This window comes from Hyla sarda, chromosome 2, assembly GCF_029499605.1.
Source record: "Hyla sarda isolate aHylSar1 chromosome 2, aHylSar1.hap1, whole genome shotgun sequence".
Lineage (NCBI taxonomy): Eukaryota > Metazoa > Chordata > Amphibia > Anura > Hylidae > Hyla > Hyla sarda.
In genome coordinates this window covers 377,939,450-377,956,352 of record NC_079190.1, presented here as the reverse complement: position 1 = coordinate 377,956,352, position 16,903 = coordinate 377,939,450, and the positions used below count along the sequence as shown (strand labels likewise).

General features: G+C 47.9%; 1 protein-coding gene across 6 annotated transcripts in view; it reads left to right on the top strand.

Annotated features, from left to right (window-relative positions):
• SGSM2 (small G protein signaling modulator 2) overlaps positions 1 to 16,903 on the top strand; it is a 469,837-nt gene that overhangs the window by 192,535 nt on the left and 260,399 nt on the right. For all 6 annotated transcript variants that reach the window (XM_056558465.1, XM_056558464.1, XM_056558463.1 and 3 more), the window contains exon 2: positions 13,344 to 13,419. In XM_056558465.1, coding sequence (XP_056414440.1) covers positions 13,344 to 13,419 — 76 coding nt within the window. The remainder of the gene's footprint in view (positions 1 to 13,343; positions 13,420 to 16,903) is intronic.

Below are 16,903 nucleotides of genomic sequence, written 5' to 3'. Positions count from 1 at the left end.
CCCTTGTTTTGAGGGTTATTCTCCGTTCGCTTGTGTGTGTGTGTGTGTGTGTTTTGGGGGGGGGGGAAGTAGTTTAATATGTCACTGTGGGAGGGGATGCTTCATTTTGTTTTTATTTCTTTCCTTATGGACAGCTCAGGAATCTTCATGTTCGACAGATAGAATGTTTTGTATTCTACTGGTATATTCCCTTACCTTACCCTTGAAGTTTAGAAGTTTATTGTTTATGATGCTCTATTTTGTTTTGTTTGGAGAATGTTTAACCCCTTAAGGACGCAGCTCATTTTCACCTTAAGGACGCAGCCCTTTTTTGCAAATCTGACCACTGTCACTTTAAACATTAATAACTCTGGGATGCTTTTACTTTTCATTCTGATTCCAAGACTGTTTTTTTTTCCTGATATATTCTACTTTATGTTAGTGGTAAATTTTCGTCGATACTTGCATCATTTCTTGGTGAAAAATTGAAAATGTGATGAAAATCTTTTAATGTGATGAAAAGATTTAAGCATTTTTTTAACTTTGAAAATGGACATCCCAAAAAAATTATATATTGATTCACATATACAATATGTCTACTTTATGTTGGCATCATAAAGTTGACATGTTTTTACTTTTGGAAGACATCAGAGGGCTTCAAAGTTTAGCATCAATTTTCCAATTTTTCACAAAATTTTCTAAATCAGAATCTTACAGGGACTAGTTCAGTTTTGAAGTGGATTTGAGGGGCCTTCATATTAGAAATACCCCATAAATTACCCCATTATAAAAACTGCACCCCTCAAAGTATTCAAAATAACATTCATTAAGTGTGCTAACCCTTTAGATGTTTCACAGGAATAGCAGCAAAGTGAAGGAGAAAATTCAAAATCTTCATTTTTTTTACACTCAAATGTTCTTGTAGAACCAGTTTTTGAATTTCTACAAGGGGTGAAATCTCCATACAATTTGTTACCCAATTTCTCTTGAGTAAGGAAATATCTCATATGTGTATGTCATGTGCCCTGTGGGTGAACTAGAGGGCTCAGAAGGGAAAGAGCGACAATGGGACTTTGGAGAGTGAGTTTTTCTGAAATGGTTTTTGCGGGGCATGTCACATTTAGGAAGCCACTATGATACCAGAACAGCAAAAAAAATAAAACACTGGCATACTATTTTTGAAACTACACCCCTCAAGGAACATAATAAGGGGTATAGTGAGCCTTAACACCCCACAGGTGTTTGACGACTTTTCGTTAAAGTTGGACGTGCTAATGAATTTTTAGTTTTTTTTTCACTAAAATGCTGGTTTTTCCCCAAATGTTACATTTTTACAAGGGGTAATAGGAGAAAATGTCCCCCAAAATTTGTAACCCCATCTTTTCTGAGTATGGAAATACCCCATGTGTGGATGTCAAGTGCACTGCTGGTGCACTAATATGCTCAGGAGAGAAGGAGTCACATTTGAAAATTTAGTTGAAATGGTTTTTGGAGGGCATGTCACATTTAGGAAGCCCCTATGGTGCCGGAACAGCAAAAAAAAAAACACATGGCATACTATTTTGGAAACTACACCCCTCAAGGAACGTAACGAGGTCGTCTGAAGAAGCGCCTTTTGTGCGGGCGTGAAACCTGCTTACCCTGCTACGGGAACCTGGTGTCCAGTTGATGTTTTAACTGCACCTGAATAAAGATGATCCTGGCACCTTTGAGTGCTCCCCTGTATGTGCTGCATTTGTAACAAAGGGTACAATGAGCCTTAACACCCCACAGGTGTTTGACGACTTTTCGTTAAAGTCGGATGTGTAAAAAAAAAATTTCTTCACTAAAATGCTGGTTTTTCCCCAAATGTAAAATTTTTACAAGGGGTAATAGGAGAAAATGCCCCCAAAATTTGTAACCCCATTTCTTCTGAGTAGGGAAATACCCCATGTGTGGACGTCAAGTGCTCTGCTGGCGCACTACAATGCTCACAAGAGAAGGAGTGCCATTGAGCTTTTAGAGAAAGAATTTTGTTGGAAAAGAAGTCGGGGGGCCTTGTGCATTTACAAAGTCCCCTGTGGTCCCAGAACAGTGGAAGCCCCCCCCCCCCCCACATGTGACCCTATTTTGGAAACGGCACCCCTTACAGTATTTAATAAGGGATGCAGTGAGCATTTAGACCCCACTGGCGTTTGACAGATCTTTGGAACAGTGGGCTGTGCAAATGAAAAATTTAATTTTTCATTTTCACGGACCACTGTTCCAAAAATCTGTCAGACACCTGTGGGGCGTAAATGCTCACTGTACCCCTTAATACATTTTTTGAGTTGTGTAGTTTCCAAAATGGGGTCACATGTGGGGGGGGGGTCCATTGTTCTGGCACTATGGGGGCTTTGTAAATACATGTGGCCTTCAATTCCAAACAAATTATCTCTCCAAAAGCCCAATAGCGCTCCTTCTCTTCTGAGCATTGTAGTTTGCCCGCAGAGCACTGTACACCCACATATGGGGTGTGTTCTTATTCAGAAGAAATGGGGTTACAAATTTCGGGGGGCTTTTTTCGTATTTTCCATTGTGAAAATGAAAAATTTAGGGTAACACCAGCATTTTAGTGTTAAGGCTCACTGTACCCCTTGTTACGTTCGCGAGAGGTTTAGTTTCCAAAATGGGGTCACATGTGGGTATTTATTTTTTTCGTTTATGTCAGAACCACTGGAAAATCAGCCATTCCTGTTCAAATCCCCAATTTAGGCCTCAAATGTACATGGTGCGCTCTCACTTCTGAGCCATGTTGTACAACTGCAGAGCATTTTACGCCCACATATTGGGTGTTTTCGTACTCAGGAGAAATTGCGTTACAATTTTCTTCCTTTTACCTCTTGTGAAAATAAAAAGGGTTGGACATAGGGGTAGTTTAGCCAGTGATTCCCAAACAGGGTGCCTCCAGCTGTTGCTAAACTCCCAGCATGCCTTGACAGTCAGTGGCTGTCCGGAAATGCTAGGAGTTGTTGTTTTGCAACAGCTGGAGGCTCCATTTTGAAAACACTGCCGTGTGATATGTTTTTCATTTTTATTGGGGGGGACAGTGTAAGGGGGTGTATATGTAGTGTTTTACCCTTTATTATGTGTTAGTGTAGTGTTTTTAGGGTGCATTCGCACTGGCGGGGGTTTACGGTGAGTTTCACAGAGTTTGCACCGCGGCAGAAAGTTTGCTACAGCTCAAACTTGAAGCAGGAAACTCACTGTAAACCCCCCCGTGTTAATGTACCCTGTGCATTCACATGGTGGGGGGCAAACCACCAGCTGTTGCAAAACTACAACTCCCAGCATGCACTGACAGACTGTGCATGCTCAGAGTGGTAGTTTTGCAACATCTGGAGGGCTACAGTTTAGAGACCACTGTATAGTGCTCTCTAAACTGTAGCCCTCCTGATGTTGCTAGGCAACTACTCACCAGCTTCTGTAGTCTGTACCAGGGAGCCGCACGTCGTCGCCACATGCCACCGCCAATTGCAGGTAAGGGACCTCCACCGCCACCGCAAGTCACGAAACAGTTCCCCCATTCTGCCCGGATTACAGTGGGTGGACAGAATGGGGGAACCGAACTTTAACCCCTCCACCCCCAATCTGCTATTGGTCGGTCGTTTCTGATCGACCCATAGCAGGGATAGGAGAGGTGGCACTCCTGCCACCTCGCTCCTATCCCTTCAGGTGGACCGGGGGTGTCTTGGACACCCTTGATCCCCCTTACTTTCCAGGTCACCGGAGAACCATATGACCCGGAATCGCTGAAAATCGACGGTCTGAATTGACCGACAGTTTCCGCCGATCGCCAACATGGGAGTGGGGGGGGGGGGGTGTCTCAGGACCCCCATCAGCGATGTGCCGGGATGAATGATTTCTGAAGAGGTTAATAAAAATATATATAAAAGACTTATACAGAAAGCCCACTTGTTACGCCGAGTGCTCCGGGTTCCCGCTCCTCCCCGGAGCGCTCGCAGCGTTCTCCTGTTCGCAGCGCCCCGTTCAGACCCGCTGACCGGGAGCGCTGCGATAATGTCCCTAGCCGTGATGCGATCCGCGATGCGGGACACGCCCGCTCGCGAATTCGCATCCTGGCCCGCTTACCAGACTCGTTCCCCGTCTGTGCTATCCCAGCGCGCGCGGCCCCGCTCCCTAGGGCGCGCGCGCGCGCCGGCTCTCTAAGATTTAAAGGGCCAGTGCACCAATGATTGGTGCCTGGCCCAATCTGTCTAATTAGTTTCCACCTGCTCCCTGTCTATTTAACCTCACTTCCCCTTTCCTTCCTTGCCGGATCTTGTTGCCATTGTGCCTGGAGAAAGCGTTTATTGTGTTTGCCTAGCCAGTGTTCCTGACCTCTTGCCGTTGCCCCTGACTACGATCCTTGCTGCCTGCCCTGACCTTCCGCTACGTCCGACCTTGCTTTTGTCTACTCCCTTGTACCGCGCCTATCTTCAGCAGTCAGAGAGGTTGAGCCGTTGCCGGTGGATACGACCTGGTTGCTACCGCCGCTGCAAGACCATCCCGCTTTGCGGTGGGCTTTGGTGAATACCAGTAGCAACTTAGAACCGGTCCACCGGCACGGTCCACGCCAATCCCTCTCTGACACAGAGGATCCACCTCCAGCCGGCCGAATCCTGACACCACTGATATAAACAGCTTGCTTTATTACACGAGTGCCCACTCTCTGGCAGTAAAAAGGTCAATTCCCATTTCTCTAAAAAAAGAGGATAAAAAGAATAGTAAAGGACCCCAAACAGAGAGAAATCAGATTAAAAGAATTAGAGGAGAAATTTATAGAAAGGGATTACCCAAAAACGTGCTACACCCCCCCCCCCCCTCATAATAGTGAAAAAAAAATCATTCCCTTTATCAGGACTTACCACCCCCTATAGTTTAAAATCGATGGCATTTCAAAAAACTACTGGCACATACTACAAAATCGTACCCTTGCGTAGAGGAATTTAAAACTCCTTCACTTATCTGTAATAATCGTTCTAGGAACATGAAGGATACCCTGATAAGAGCAGATGAGGGAGGGAAAAAAAAAAGCAAGCAAACCTTTTTAAGAACAAAACACAATGTTTCCTGTCACTAAATTCTTTACCTGTCAATCACGCAATGTGGTTAATCTTACAAAATGTCCGTGCGGTCTTTTATATGTTGGAGAAACCACCCAACGTGTGGGAGACCGCATTGACCGACATAAGTCAAGTATCAGATGTCAAAACCTTCTACTCCCTATTCCGGCACATTTTAAGAACAAAGGTCATTCTATAGCACAGTTACTATATCAAGTTATAGATGAGATAGTGCAACCTAGAAGAGGGGGAGATATTAAAAAGTTACTAGTGAGTAAGGAAGCTGTTACGCCGAGCGCTCCGGGTCCCCGCTCCTCCCCGGAGCGCTCGCCACATCCTCGCTACTGCAGCGCCCCGGTCAGATCCACTGACCGGATGCGCTGCGATACCGCCTCCAGCCGGGATGCGATTCGCGATGCGGGTGGCGCCCGCTCGCGATGCGCACCCCGACTCCCGTACCTGACTCGCTCTCCGTCGGTCCTGTCCCGGCGCGCGCGGCCCCGCTCCCTAGGGCGCGCGCGCGCCGGGTCTCTGCGATTTAAAGGGCCACTGCGCCACTGATTGGCGCAGTTGTTCTAATTAGTGTGTTCACCTGTGCACTCCCTATGTATACCTCACTTCCCCTGCACTCCCTCGCCGGATCTTGTTGCCATCGTGCCAGTGAAAGCGTTTCCCAGTGTGTTCCTAGCCTGTGTTCCAGACCTCCTGCCGTTGCCCCTGACTACGATCCTTGCTGCCTGCCCCGACCTTCTGCTACGTCCGACCTTGCTCTTGTCTACTCCCTTGTACCGCGCCTATCTTCAGCAGTCAGAGAGGTTGAGCCGTTGCTAGTGGATACGACCTGGTTGCTACCGCCGCTGCAAGACCATCCCGCTTTGCGGCGGGCTCTGGTGAAAACCAGTAGCAGCTTAGAACCGGTCCACTAGCACGGTCCACGCCAATCCCTCTCTGGCACAGAGGATCCACCTCCTGCCAGCCGAATCGTGACAGTAGATCCGGCCATGGATCCCGCTGAAGTTCCTCTGCCAGTTGTCGCCGACCTCACCACGGTGGTCGCCCAGCAGACGCAACAGATAGCGCAACAAGGCCACCAGCTGTCTCAACTGACCGTGATGCTACAGCAGCTACTACCACAGCTTCAGCAATCATCTCCTCCGCCAGCTCCTGCACCTCCTCCGCAGCGAGTGGCCGCTTCCGGCCTACGACTATCCTTGCCGGATAAATTTGATGGGGACTCTAAGTTTTGCCGTGGCTTTCTTTCACAATGTTCCCTGCACTTGGAGATGATGTCGGACCAGTTTCCTACTGAAAGCTCTAAGGTGGCTTTCGTAGTCAGCCTTCTGTCTGGGAAAGCTCTGTCATGGGCCACACCGCTCTGGGACCGCAATGACCCCGTCACTGCCTCTGTACACTCCTTCTTCTCGGAAATTCGAAGTGTCTTTGAGGAACCTGCCCGAGCCTCTTCTGCTGAGACTGCCCTGCTGAACCTGGTCCAGGGTAATTCTTCCGTTGGCGAGTACGCCATACAATTCCGTACTCTTGCTTCCGAATTATCCTGGAATAATGAGGCCCTCTGCGCGACCTTTAAAAAAGGCCTATCCAGCAACATTAAAGATGTTCTGGCCGCACGAGAAATTCCTGCTAACCTGCATGAACTCATTCATCTAGCCACTCGCATTAACATGCGTTTTTCCGAAAGGCGTCAGGAGCTCCGCCAGGATATGGACTTTGTTCGCACGAGGCGTTTTTTCTCCCCGGCTCCTCTCTCCTCTGGTCCTCTGCAATCCGTTCCTGTGCCTTCCGCCGTGGAGGCTATGCAAGTTGACCGGTCTCGCTTGACACCTCAAGAGAGGACACGACGCCGCATGGAGAATCTTTGCCTGTACTGTGCCGGTACCGAACACTTCCTGAAGGATTGTCCTATCCGTCCTCCCCGCCTGGAAAGACGTACGCTGACTCCGCACAAAGGTGAGACAGTTCTTGATGTCAACTCTGCTTCTCTACGCCTTACTGTGCCTGTGCGGATATCTGCCTCTACCTTCTCCTTCTCTACTAAGGCCTTCTTGGATTCCGGATCTGCAGGAAATTTTATTTTGGCCTCTCTCATCAACAGGTTCAACATCCCAGTGACCAGTCTCGCCAGACCCCTCTACATCAATTGTGTTAACAATGAAAGATTGGACTGTGCCGTGCGTTACCGCACGGAACCCCTCCTAATGTGCATCGGACCTCATCACGAAAAAATTGAGTTTTTGGTCCTCTCCAATTGCACTTCCGAAATTCTCCTTGGACTACCGTGGCTTCAACGCCATTCCCCAACCCTTGATTGGTCCACAGGAGAGATCAAGAGCTGGGGTACTTCTTGTTTCAAGGACTGTCTTAAACCGGTTCCCAGTACTCCCTGCCGTGACCCTGTGGTTCCCCCTGTAACCGGTCTCCCTAAGGCTTATATGGACTATGCTGACATATTTTGCAAAAAGCAAGCTGAGACTTTACCCCCTCACAGGCCTTTTGACTGTCCTATTGACCTCCTCCCGGGCACTACTCCACCCCGGGGCAGAATTTATCCTCTGTCCGCCCCAGAGACTCTTGCTATGTCTGAATACATCCAGGAAAATTTAAAAAAGGGGTTTATCCGCAAATCCTCCTCTCCTGCCGGAGCTGGATTTTTCTTTGTGTCCAAAAAAGATGGCTCCCTACGTCCTTGCATTGATTACCGCGGACTTAATAAAATCACGGTAAAGAACCGCTACCCCCTACCTCTTATCTCTGAACTCTTTGATCGCCTTCAAGGTGCCCACATCTTTACCAAACTGGACTTAAGGGGTGCATATAATCTCATCCACATCAGGGAGGGGGACGAATGGAAAACTGCATTTAACACCAGAGATGGACACTTTGAGTATCTGGTCATGCCCTTTGGCCTGTGCAACGCCCCTGCCGTCTTCCAAGACTTTGTTAATGAAATTTTTCGTGATCTCTTATATTCCTGTGTTGTTGTGTATCTGGACGATATTCTGATTTTTTCTGCCAACTTAGAAGAACATCGCCAGCATGTCCGCATGGTTCTTCAGAGACTTCGAGACAATCAACTTTATGCCAAAATGGAGAAATGTCTGTTTGAATGTCAATCTCTTCCTTTCCTAGGATACTTGGTCTCTGGCCAGGGACTACAAATGGACCCAGATAAACTCTCTGCCGTCTTAGATTGGCCACGCCCCTCCGGACTCCGTGCTATCCAACGTTTTTTGGGGTTCGCCAATTATTACAGACAATTCATTCCACATTTTTCCACTATTGTGGCTCCTATCGTGGCTTTAACCAAGAAGAATGCCAATCCTAAGTCCTGGTCTCCCCAAGCGGAAGACGCATTTAAACGGCTCAAGTCTGCCTTTTCTTCTGCTCCCGTGCTCTCCAGACCTGACCCATCTAAACCCTTCCTATTGGAGGTTGATGCCTCCTCAGTGGGAGCTGGAGCGGTCCTTCTACAAAAAAATTCTTCTGGGCATGCTGTTACTTGTGGGTTTTTTTCTAGGACCTTCTCTCCGGCGGAGAGGAACTACTCCATCGGGGATCGAGAACTACTGGCCATTAAATTGGCACTTGAGGAATGGAGGCATCTGCTGGAGGGATCAAAATTTCCAGTTATCATTTACACCGATCACAAGAATCTCTCCTATCTCCAGTCTGCCCAACGGCTGAATCCTCGCCAGGCCAGGTGGTCGTTGTTCTTTGCCCGTTTTAACTTTGAAATTCATTTTCGCCCTGCCGACAAGAACATTAGGGCCGATGCTCTCTCTCGTTCCTCGGATGCCTCGGAAGTAGAGGTCTCTCCGCAACACATCATTCCCCCTGACTGTCTGATCTCCACTTCTCCAGTCTCCATCAGGCAAACTCCTCCAGGGAAGACCTTCGTTTCTCCACGCCAACGTCTCGGGATTCTCAAATGGGGTCACTCCTCCCATCTCGCAGGCCATGCGGGCATCAAAAAGTCCTTGCAACTCATCTCTCGTTTCTATTGGTGGCCGACTCTGGAGACGGATGTTGTTGATTTTGTGCGGGCCTGTACTGTCTGTGCCCGGGATAAGACTCCTCGCCAGAAGCCTGCTGGTCTCCTTCATCCTCTGCCTGTCCCCGAACAGCCTTGGTCTCTGATTGGTATGGACTTTATTACAGACTTACCCCCATCCCGTGGCAACACTGTTGTTTGGGTGGTCGTTGATCGATTTTCCAAGATGGCACATTTTATTCCTCTTCCTGGTCTTCCTTCAGCGCCTCAGTTGGCAAAACAATTTTTTGTACACATTTTTCGTCTTCACGGTTTGCCCACGCAGATCGTCTCGGATAGAGGCGTCCAATTCGTGTCAAAATTCTGGAGGGCTCTCTGTAAACAACTCAAGATTAAATTAAACTTCTCTTCTGCTTATCATCCTCAATCCAATGGGCAAGTAGAAAGAATTAACCAGGTCCTGGGTGACTATTTACGGCATTTTGTTTCCTCCCGCCAGGATGACTGGGCAGATCTTCTACCATGGGCCGAATTCTCGTACAACTTCAGAGTCTCTGAATCTTCTGCTAAATCCCCATTTTTCGTGGTGTACGGCCGTCACCCTCTTCCCCCCCTCCCTACTCCCTTGCCCTCTGGTTTGCCCGCTGTGGATGAAGTGACTCGTGATCTTTCCACCATATGGAAAGAGACCCAAAATTCTCTTTTACAGGCTTCATCTCGCATGAAAAAGTTTGCCGATAAGAAAAGAAGAGCTTCCCCCATTTTTGCTCCCGGAGACAAGGTATGGCTCTCCGCTAAATATGTCTGCTTCCGTGTCCCCAGTTACAAACTGGGACCACGCTATCTGGGTCCTTTCAAAATCTTGTGCCAAATTAATCCTGTCTCTTACAAACTTCTTCTTCCTCCTTCTCTTCGTATTCCCAATGCCTTTCATGTCTCTCTCCTTAAACCACTCATCATCAACCGTTTCTCTCCCAAACTTGTTTCTCCCACTCCTGTTTCCGGTTCCTCTGACATCTTCTCCGTAAAGGAGATACTGGCCTCCAAGACGGTCAGAGGGAAAAACATTTTTTGGGTCGATTGGGAGGGCTGTGGTCCTGAAGAGAGATCCTGGGAACCTGAGGACAACATCCTAGACAAAAGTCTGGTCCTCAGGTTCTCAGGCTCCAAGAAGAGGGGGAGACCCAAGGGGGGGGGGGGTACTGTTACGCCGAGCGCTCCGGGTCCCCGCTCCTCCCCGGAGCGCTCGCCACATCCTCGCTACTGCAGCGCCCCGGTCAGATCCACTGACCGGGTGCGCTGTGATACCGCCTCCAGCTGGGATGCGATTCGCGATGCGGGTGGCGCCCGCTCGCGATGCGCACCCCGGCTCCCGTACCTGACTCGCTCTCCGTCGGTCCTGTCCCGGCGCGCGCGGCCCCGCTCCCTAGGGCGCGCGCGCGCCGGGTCTCTGCGATTTAAAGGGCCACTGCGCCACTGATTGGCGCAGTTGTTCTAATTAGTGTGTTCACCTGTGCACTCCCTATGTATACCTCACTTCCCCTGCACTCCCTCGCCGGATCTTGTTGCCATCGTGCCAGTGAGAGCGTTTCCCAGTGTGTTCCTAGCCTGTGTTCCAGACCTCCTGCCGTTGCCCCTGACTACGATCCTTGCTGCCTGCCCCGACCTTCTGCTACGTCCGACCTTGCTCTTGTCTACTCCCTTGTACCGCGCCTATCTTCAGCAGTCAGAGAGGTTGAGCCGTTGCTAGTGGATACGACCTGGTTGCTACCGCCGCTGCAAGACCATCCCGCTTTGCGGCGGGCTCTGGTGAAAACCAGTAGCAGCTTAGAACCGGTCCACTAGCACGGTCCACGCCAATCCCTCTCTGGCACAGAGGATCCACCTCCTGCCAGCCGAATCGTGACAGAAGCATTCTGGATTCATCTTTTGGGGACCCTGGAACCGCGTGGCCTGAACCGCAATTACAAGCTGTCACAACTGTTAAATTGACAAGGGTATTGCATGTCATACATGGGTTAACGATATTCATCATATTTAATTTTTTTCTACTGTGTTTACGTTTTTCTTTTTCTGTGAGTCGGAGGATGTATAAAAGATGCGTCCTAACTGATAATTGTACACAGTTGATAAAGGCTCTTGAGCCGTAACGCGTACTGTGATGTATGCTATGCTGTTTGATGCATAAATAAAGATAAAGATTAAGCAAGAATCTCAGAGTGCCGGGACCTTCTTTTCTATATATTTGGATTTCTCTCTGGTCCACGGGCACCAACGTTCATTGCAGTGCCGACCTCTACTTGACCACTTTGTAAAACGAAATATAACTTGGCATCCATGAAGGCCTTCAAAAGGCCCTTAGCTGACATGACAACCAATTGTCACCCTGTGATTGTGTTGCAGGGGTGCCGATTGAAACCCACATAGAACCAGTTGCTATTGACAGTGGTATCTAACATCGAAGTGATGTCCAATGCTGGTAACTGATAGCGACTGAAAAAAATACCTGAATATCTGAACAGGCATCAGTTGTATGCTACAGGTGGAACAAAGGCATGATCTGTCACTCATTCATGCAACTGGGTAACCCAACCCAAGACTGCATTCATATGTAGTATTATGGTTAGTATTTTAGCTAAAACCAGAATCAACAGAGAAACACTATAAAGAAAAGACTTATCTTATTGTCTCTAAGTAGAAGCTAAATAGTAGAAAAATTTTATAAGGACTATTTTTGTTGCTTTATTGTGCATTCAAGAAACAAATCAACAATAAAAAAAGATCAGCCTTTAAAATCCAGTATATGAAGCGAAAAGATACTGTATCCATATGGGCTTCAGGGTTCCCCATTTCACTTTTGATGTAATAGTGGTGACTGGTGTAATTATGCTGAACAGCATATCGGATAATGTAATTATACTTTATATTGAATTTACTGTTATTTTTGGATCTAAAGAATATGTCAGGTCCCTGTAGTCATTGATTAGTAGTAACATCTGTAACATAATTTACCTATTGTGAAGCTATAGTCCATTACATTGTTCATTACACAGAGCTGTTGAAATTATGGCTTCTAAACCTCTATCGTATACAGAAGCAGCCGAAGAGCTATATATGTTATATGTGTTTCTTTCGCTCTGACGCACTATTATGCTCAACTCTGCAACTCTGGTTACACCATAACTTTAAATAAATACAAAACAAACAACAAATACTCATTTTTGGAGATATTTATAAAAAAAAAATATATTGGATGTAGTTTATTTACATTCTTAATTGATTTTAAAGGAACATGACTGTGTTTACGTACCATCATGGAGGTCAGAATGTGTGTCCTAAAGTTTATCTCCAGACCATATTACTGTCCATATACAGTGGTCCCTCAACATACGATGGTAATCCGTTCCAAATGGACCATCGTTTGTTGAAACCATCGTATGTCGAGGGATCCGTGCAATGTAAAGTATAGGACAGTGATCTACAACCTGCGGACCTCCAGATGTTGCAAAACTACAACACCCATCATGCCCGGACAGCCAACGGCTGTCCGGGCATGCTGGGAGTTGTAGTTTTGCAACATCTGGAGGTCCACAGGTTGAAGAACACTGCTATTGGAGGTTGTACTCACGTGTCCCTGCTGCTCCGGACCGTCACCGCTCGTCACCGCTGCCCTGGATGTCGCCTTTCATTGCCGCGTCCCCGTGGTGTCCCCGACGCTCTGGTAAGGCCTCTGCTTACCCGGCATCCTCGCTCTCCGTCGCCACCATCACGTCGCTACGCATGCCGCTCCTATTGGATGACGGGACGGTGTGCGCAGCGACGTGATGACGACGATGGAGAGCGCCGACGATGCAGGGGATCCCGAAGAGGACGTGCCGGAGCCCCGAGGACAGGTAAGTGATCGTCAGCGGACCACACAGGGCACCGTAAATGGCTATCCGGTGGCAGCTGAAGCAGTCTGCGCTGCCGGATAGCCGTTTATGCGATGGCCCCGACATACAAAAGCATCGTATGTTGATGCTGCCTTCAACATGCGATGGCCTCTGAGAGGCCATCGTATGTTGAAATGATCGTATGTCGGGCCATCGTAGGTCGGGGGGGGGTCACTACTAATAAGTTATATTAGTAGTGTGTTTTTCCATTTCTGTCTCTGGTAGGTGAAAAAGGCTGAGATTGTTCTATTGCAGATATTATTTTATGTATTTGTGATGCTTGTGGAAAAATTTTTTTACATTGTAGTCTCATGTATGATCTGTGTTTTGTGTTTGCAGGTGAAGCAGATAATGGAAGAGGCTGTAACCAGGAAATTTGTACATGAAGATAGCAGTCACATAATTGCTCTATGCGGTAAGAATTGTTACTGCAGCTTGGGTGTCAACATTTCATTGTTAATACTTAGCTTCCTAATCAACTGCTATTTTACTTGGTACAACTGCTATTTTACACGGTATCTAACCTCTGTCATAGGCAGTATGGCAAAAAGTAGATTTTTTTTATTCTATTGCTATATTTCACTGTGTTAATAAGTAATTTTGTGTATTTCTATAGGAAATAAAGCAGTTTTTTTACCCCTATAATATCTGATCATATCTTAAAGTGTCCCTGTCATTAAAAAAAAACTTCTGAAGACATTTTGACCGGTCATTGATTAAGTGTTCAGGCCCCCAACAATATCTAATATGAGTCTGGAGAAGTAGGCAGACTCCTTGGCTCGTGAGCTCCATAGAATTTTATTTCTTACCGACGGGATCTTTATCTCCTGCAGACGGGAGCTTGCAGCGTGCTTGGGGACGTAGCGTTAAACCGCATGCTTTTCCTGATTCATTTTAAAAACGGTGGGGATCTAAACACTTAGACCCCAAACAATCAAAACTTTAGACGTACCGTATATACTCGAGTATAAGCCAAGTTTTTCAGCACGATTTTTTGTGCTGAAAACACCCCCCTCGGCTTATACTCGAGTGAACTCTCCGCCCTCAGTGGTCTTCAACCTGCAGACCTCCAGATGTTTCAAAACTACAACTCCCAGCAAGCCCGGGCAGCCATCGCCTGTCTGGGCTTGCTGGGAGTTGTAGTTTTGAAACATCTGGAGGTCCGCAGGTTGAAGACCACTGCAGCCTTCGACATCATCCAGCCCCCCCACCCTCTCACCCCCTTTAGTTTTGTACTCACCTCCTCTCGGCGGGACGTTGGGGTGCGCTGGTCCGTGCCATCTGTGCTGCAGGGACCGTTCGGTGGGGAGGGATGGTTGTTCCGGGCTGTCCATCTTCACCCGGTGGGGGGGGGGCTCTTCTCCACGCTTCGGGCCCGGCCCCAGAATAGTCACGTTGCCTTGACGACGACGCACAGGGACGTTCTTGAGCAGCGTCCTTGTGCGTCGTTGTCAAGGCAACGTCTCTATTCCGGGCCCGAAGCGCAGAGGAGAGGCCCCCCCCGGTGAAGATGGACAGCCCGGAACGACCATCCCTCCCCACCGGACGGTCCCTGCAGCACAGATGGCCCGGACCAGCGCACCCTAACGTCCCGCCGAGCGGAGGTGAGTACAAAACTAACGGGGGTGGGGGGGGGGGGGCTGGATGATGTGGAAGACCGTAGTGGTCTTCAACCTGCGGACCTCCAGATGTTTCAAAACTACAACTCCCAGCAAGTCCAGGCAGCCGATGGGGTCCGCAGGTCCGCAGGTTGAAGACCACTGTTAAATCGGACATTGACAAGCGGTGATGATGAAGGGGGGGGGTGGGCTGATGACATGTGGTGATGATGAAGGGGTGGGTGGGATGATGACAAGCGGTGATGATGAAGGGGGGGTGGGCTGATGACATGTGGTGATGATGAAGGGGGGGTGGGCTGATGACATGTGGTGATGATGAGGGGGGGTGGGCTGATGACATGTGGTGGTGATGATGAAGGGGGGGCTGATGGCATGTGGTGATGATGAGGGGGGGGGCTGATGACATGTGGTGATGATGAAGGGGGGGTGGGCTGATGATATGTGGTGATGATGAAGGGGGGGGTTGGATGATGACAAGCGGTGATTATGAAGGGGGGGTGGGCTGATGACATGTGGTGATGATGAAGGGGTGGGTGGGATGATGACAAGCGGTGATGATGAAGGGGGGGTGGGCTGATGACATGTGGTGATGATGAAGGGGGGGTGGGCTGATGACATGTGGTGATGATGAGGGGGGGTGGGCTGATGACATGTGGTGGTGATGATGAAGGGGGGGCTGATGGCATGTGGTGATGATGAGGGGGGGGGGCTGATGACATGTGATGATGAAGGGGGGGTGGGCTGATGATATGTGGTGATGATGAAGGGGGGGGTGGGATGATGACAAGCGGTGATTATGAAGGGGGGGTGGGCTGATGACATGTGGTGATGATGAAGGGGGGGTGGGCTGATGACATGTGGTAATAATGAGGGGGGGGTGGGCTGATGACATGTGGTGGTGATGATGAAGGGGGGGCTGATGACATGTGGTGATGATGAGGGGGGGGCTGATGACATGTGGTGATGATGAAGGGGGGGTGGGCTGATGACATGTGGTGATGATGAAGGGGGGGTGGGATGATGACAAGGTGATGATGAAGGGGGGTGTGGGATGATGACAAGGGGAGGATGAAGGGGGTGTGTGGGATGATGACAGGCAGTGATGATGAAGGAGGGGGGGTGGGATGATGACAGGCGGTGATGATGAAGGGGGGGATGATGACAGGAGGTGATGATGAAGGGGGGGATGACGACAGGGTGATAATGGCGGGAGTGTTAATGACGGGGGTCTGGATGATGACAGGGGGGATGATGTATTTCCCACCCTAGGCTTATAGTCGAGTCAATAACTTTTCCTGGGTTTTTGGGGTGAAATTAGGGGCCTCGGCTTATATTCGGGTCGGCTTATACTCGAGTATATATGGTATATCCTAGACATGTTAAATGTTTTTCTCTAATGACAAGGACACTTTAAAGCCAAATTGATCAACAAACTCCCTTTACTAGCCATGCACTTAGCTTGTAGCTTTACACTTATGATCACTGCCTTCTATCACCTAGTTCAAGTTCAAGTATATGTTGCCCCAACTTATCCCAGGTTTAGAAGTCCTCTTCTATATCTGCTTCCATCTTCATGGGTGGTGCATCCCAGTCCTATTCACTTCCAAACCCCTGTGAGAATTAGGGAAAGGGATGTAATCTCATTGAAAGATGAAGACTGGATGACATTATTTAAAGCAATACAAGACTCACAGAGAAAATGAGATAAGGTGAACACTTGGAAATTTTATTATTATGTTCCTTATCATACATTACTAACTAACAGGGTATTCTTATTCTAACCTACAAAGCTATATTGAGCTTCTGTTTCATTAATCTCCAAAAATGACATATAACTCCTGCTGCTGTAACTGTAATAATTCCTTTATGAGATTCCTGGACCATGTCTTACACCATCACCCACCTTTCTATGCCCAACTGTTTTCCTAATACATTGTCCACATGACACGATTAGAGCTGCTTACTTATTCCACTATCTATTGTATCTACCCATATTCCATTTCATGTAGTAAATGTCTATAATTAGTGTTTTCAATGAATACATGTAGTCCACATTCTGTTTCCACCAAGTAACATATTTCATTGTCTTAATGTATTTGTTCTAAATGTATTACATGTATTACTTAAAGCATAATAGAAGAATGCTGGAACTGATGGAAGGCTTTCGATATTTCAGCACCATGAACAGCTCATAAACCATTCACATAACTGAATGAAGCTTCTATAACATATGTATTATGTCAGTTATATGTTACATATTTACTTCTGTTTCTAGCGACA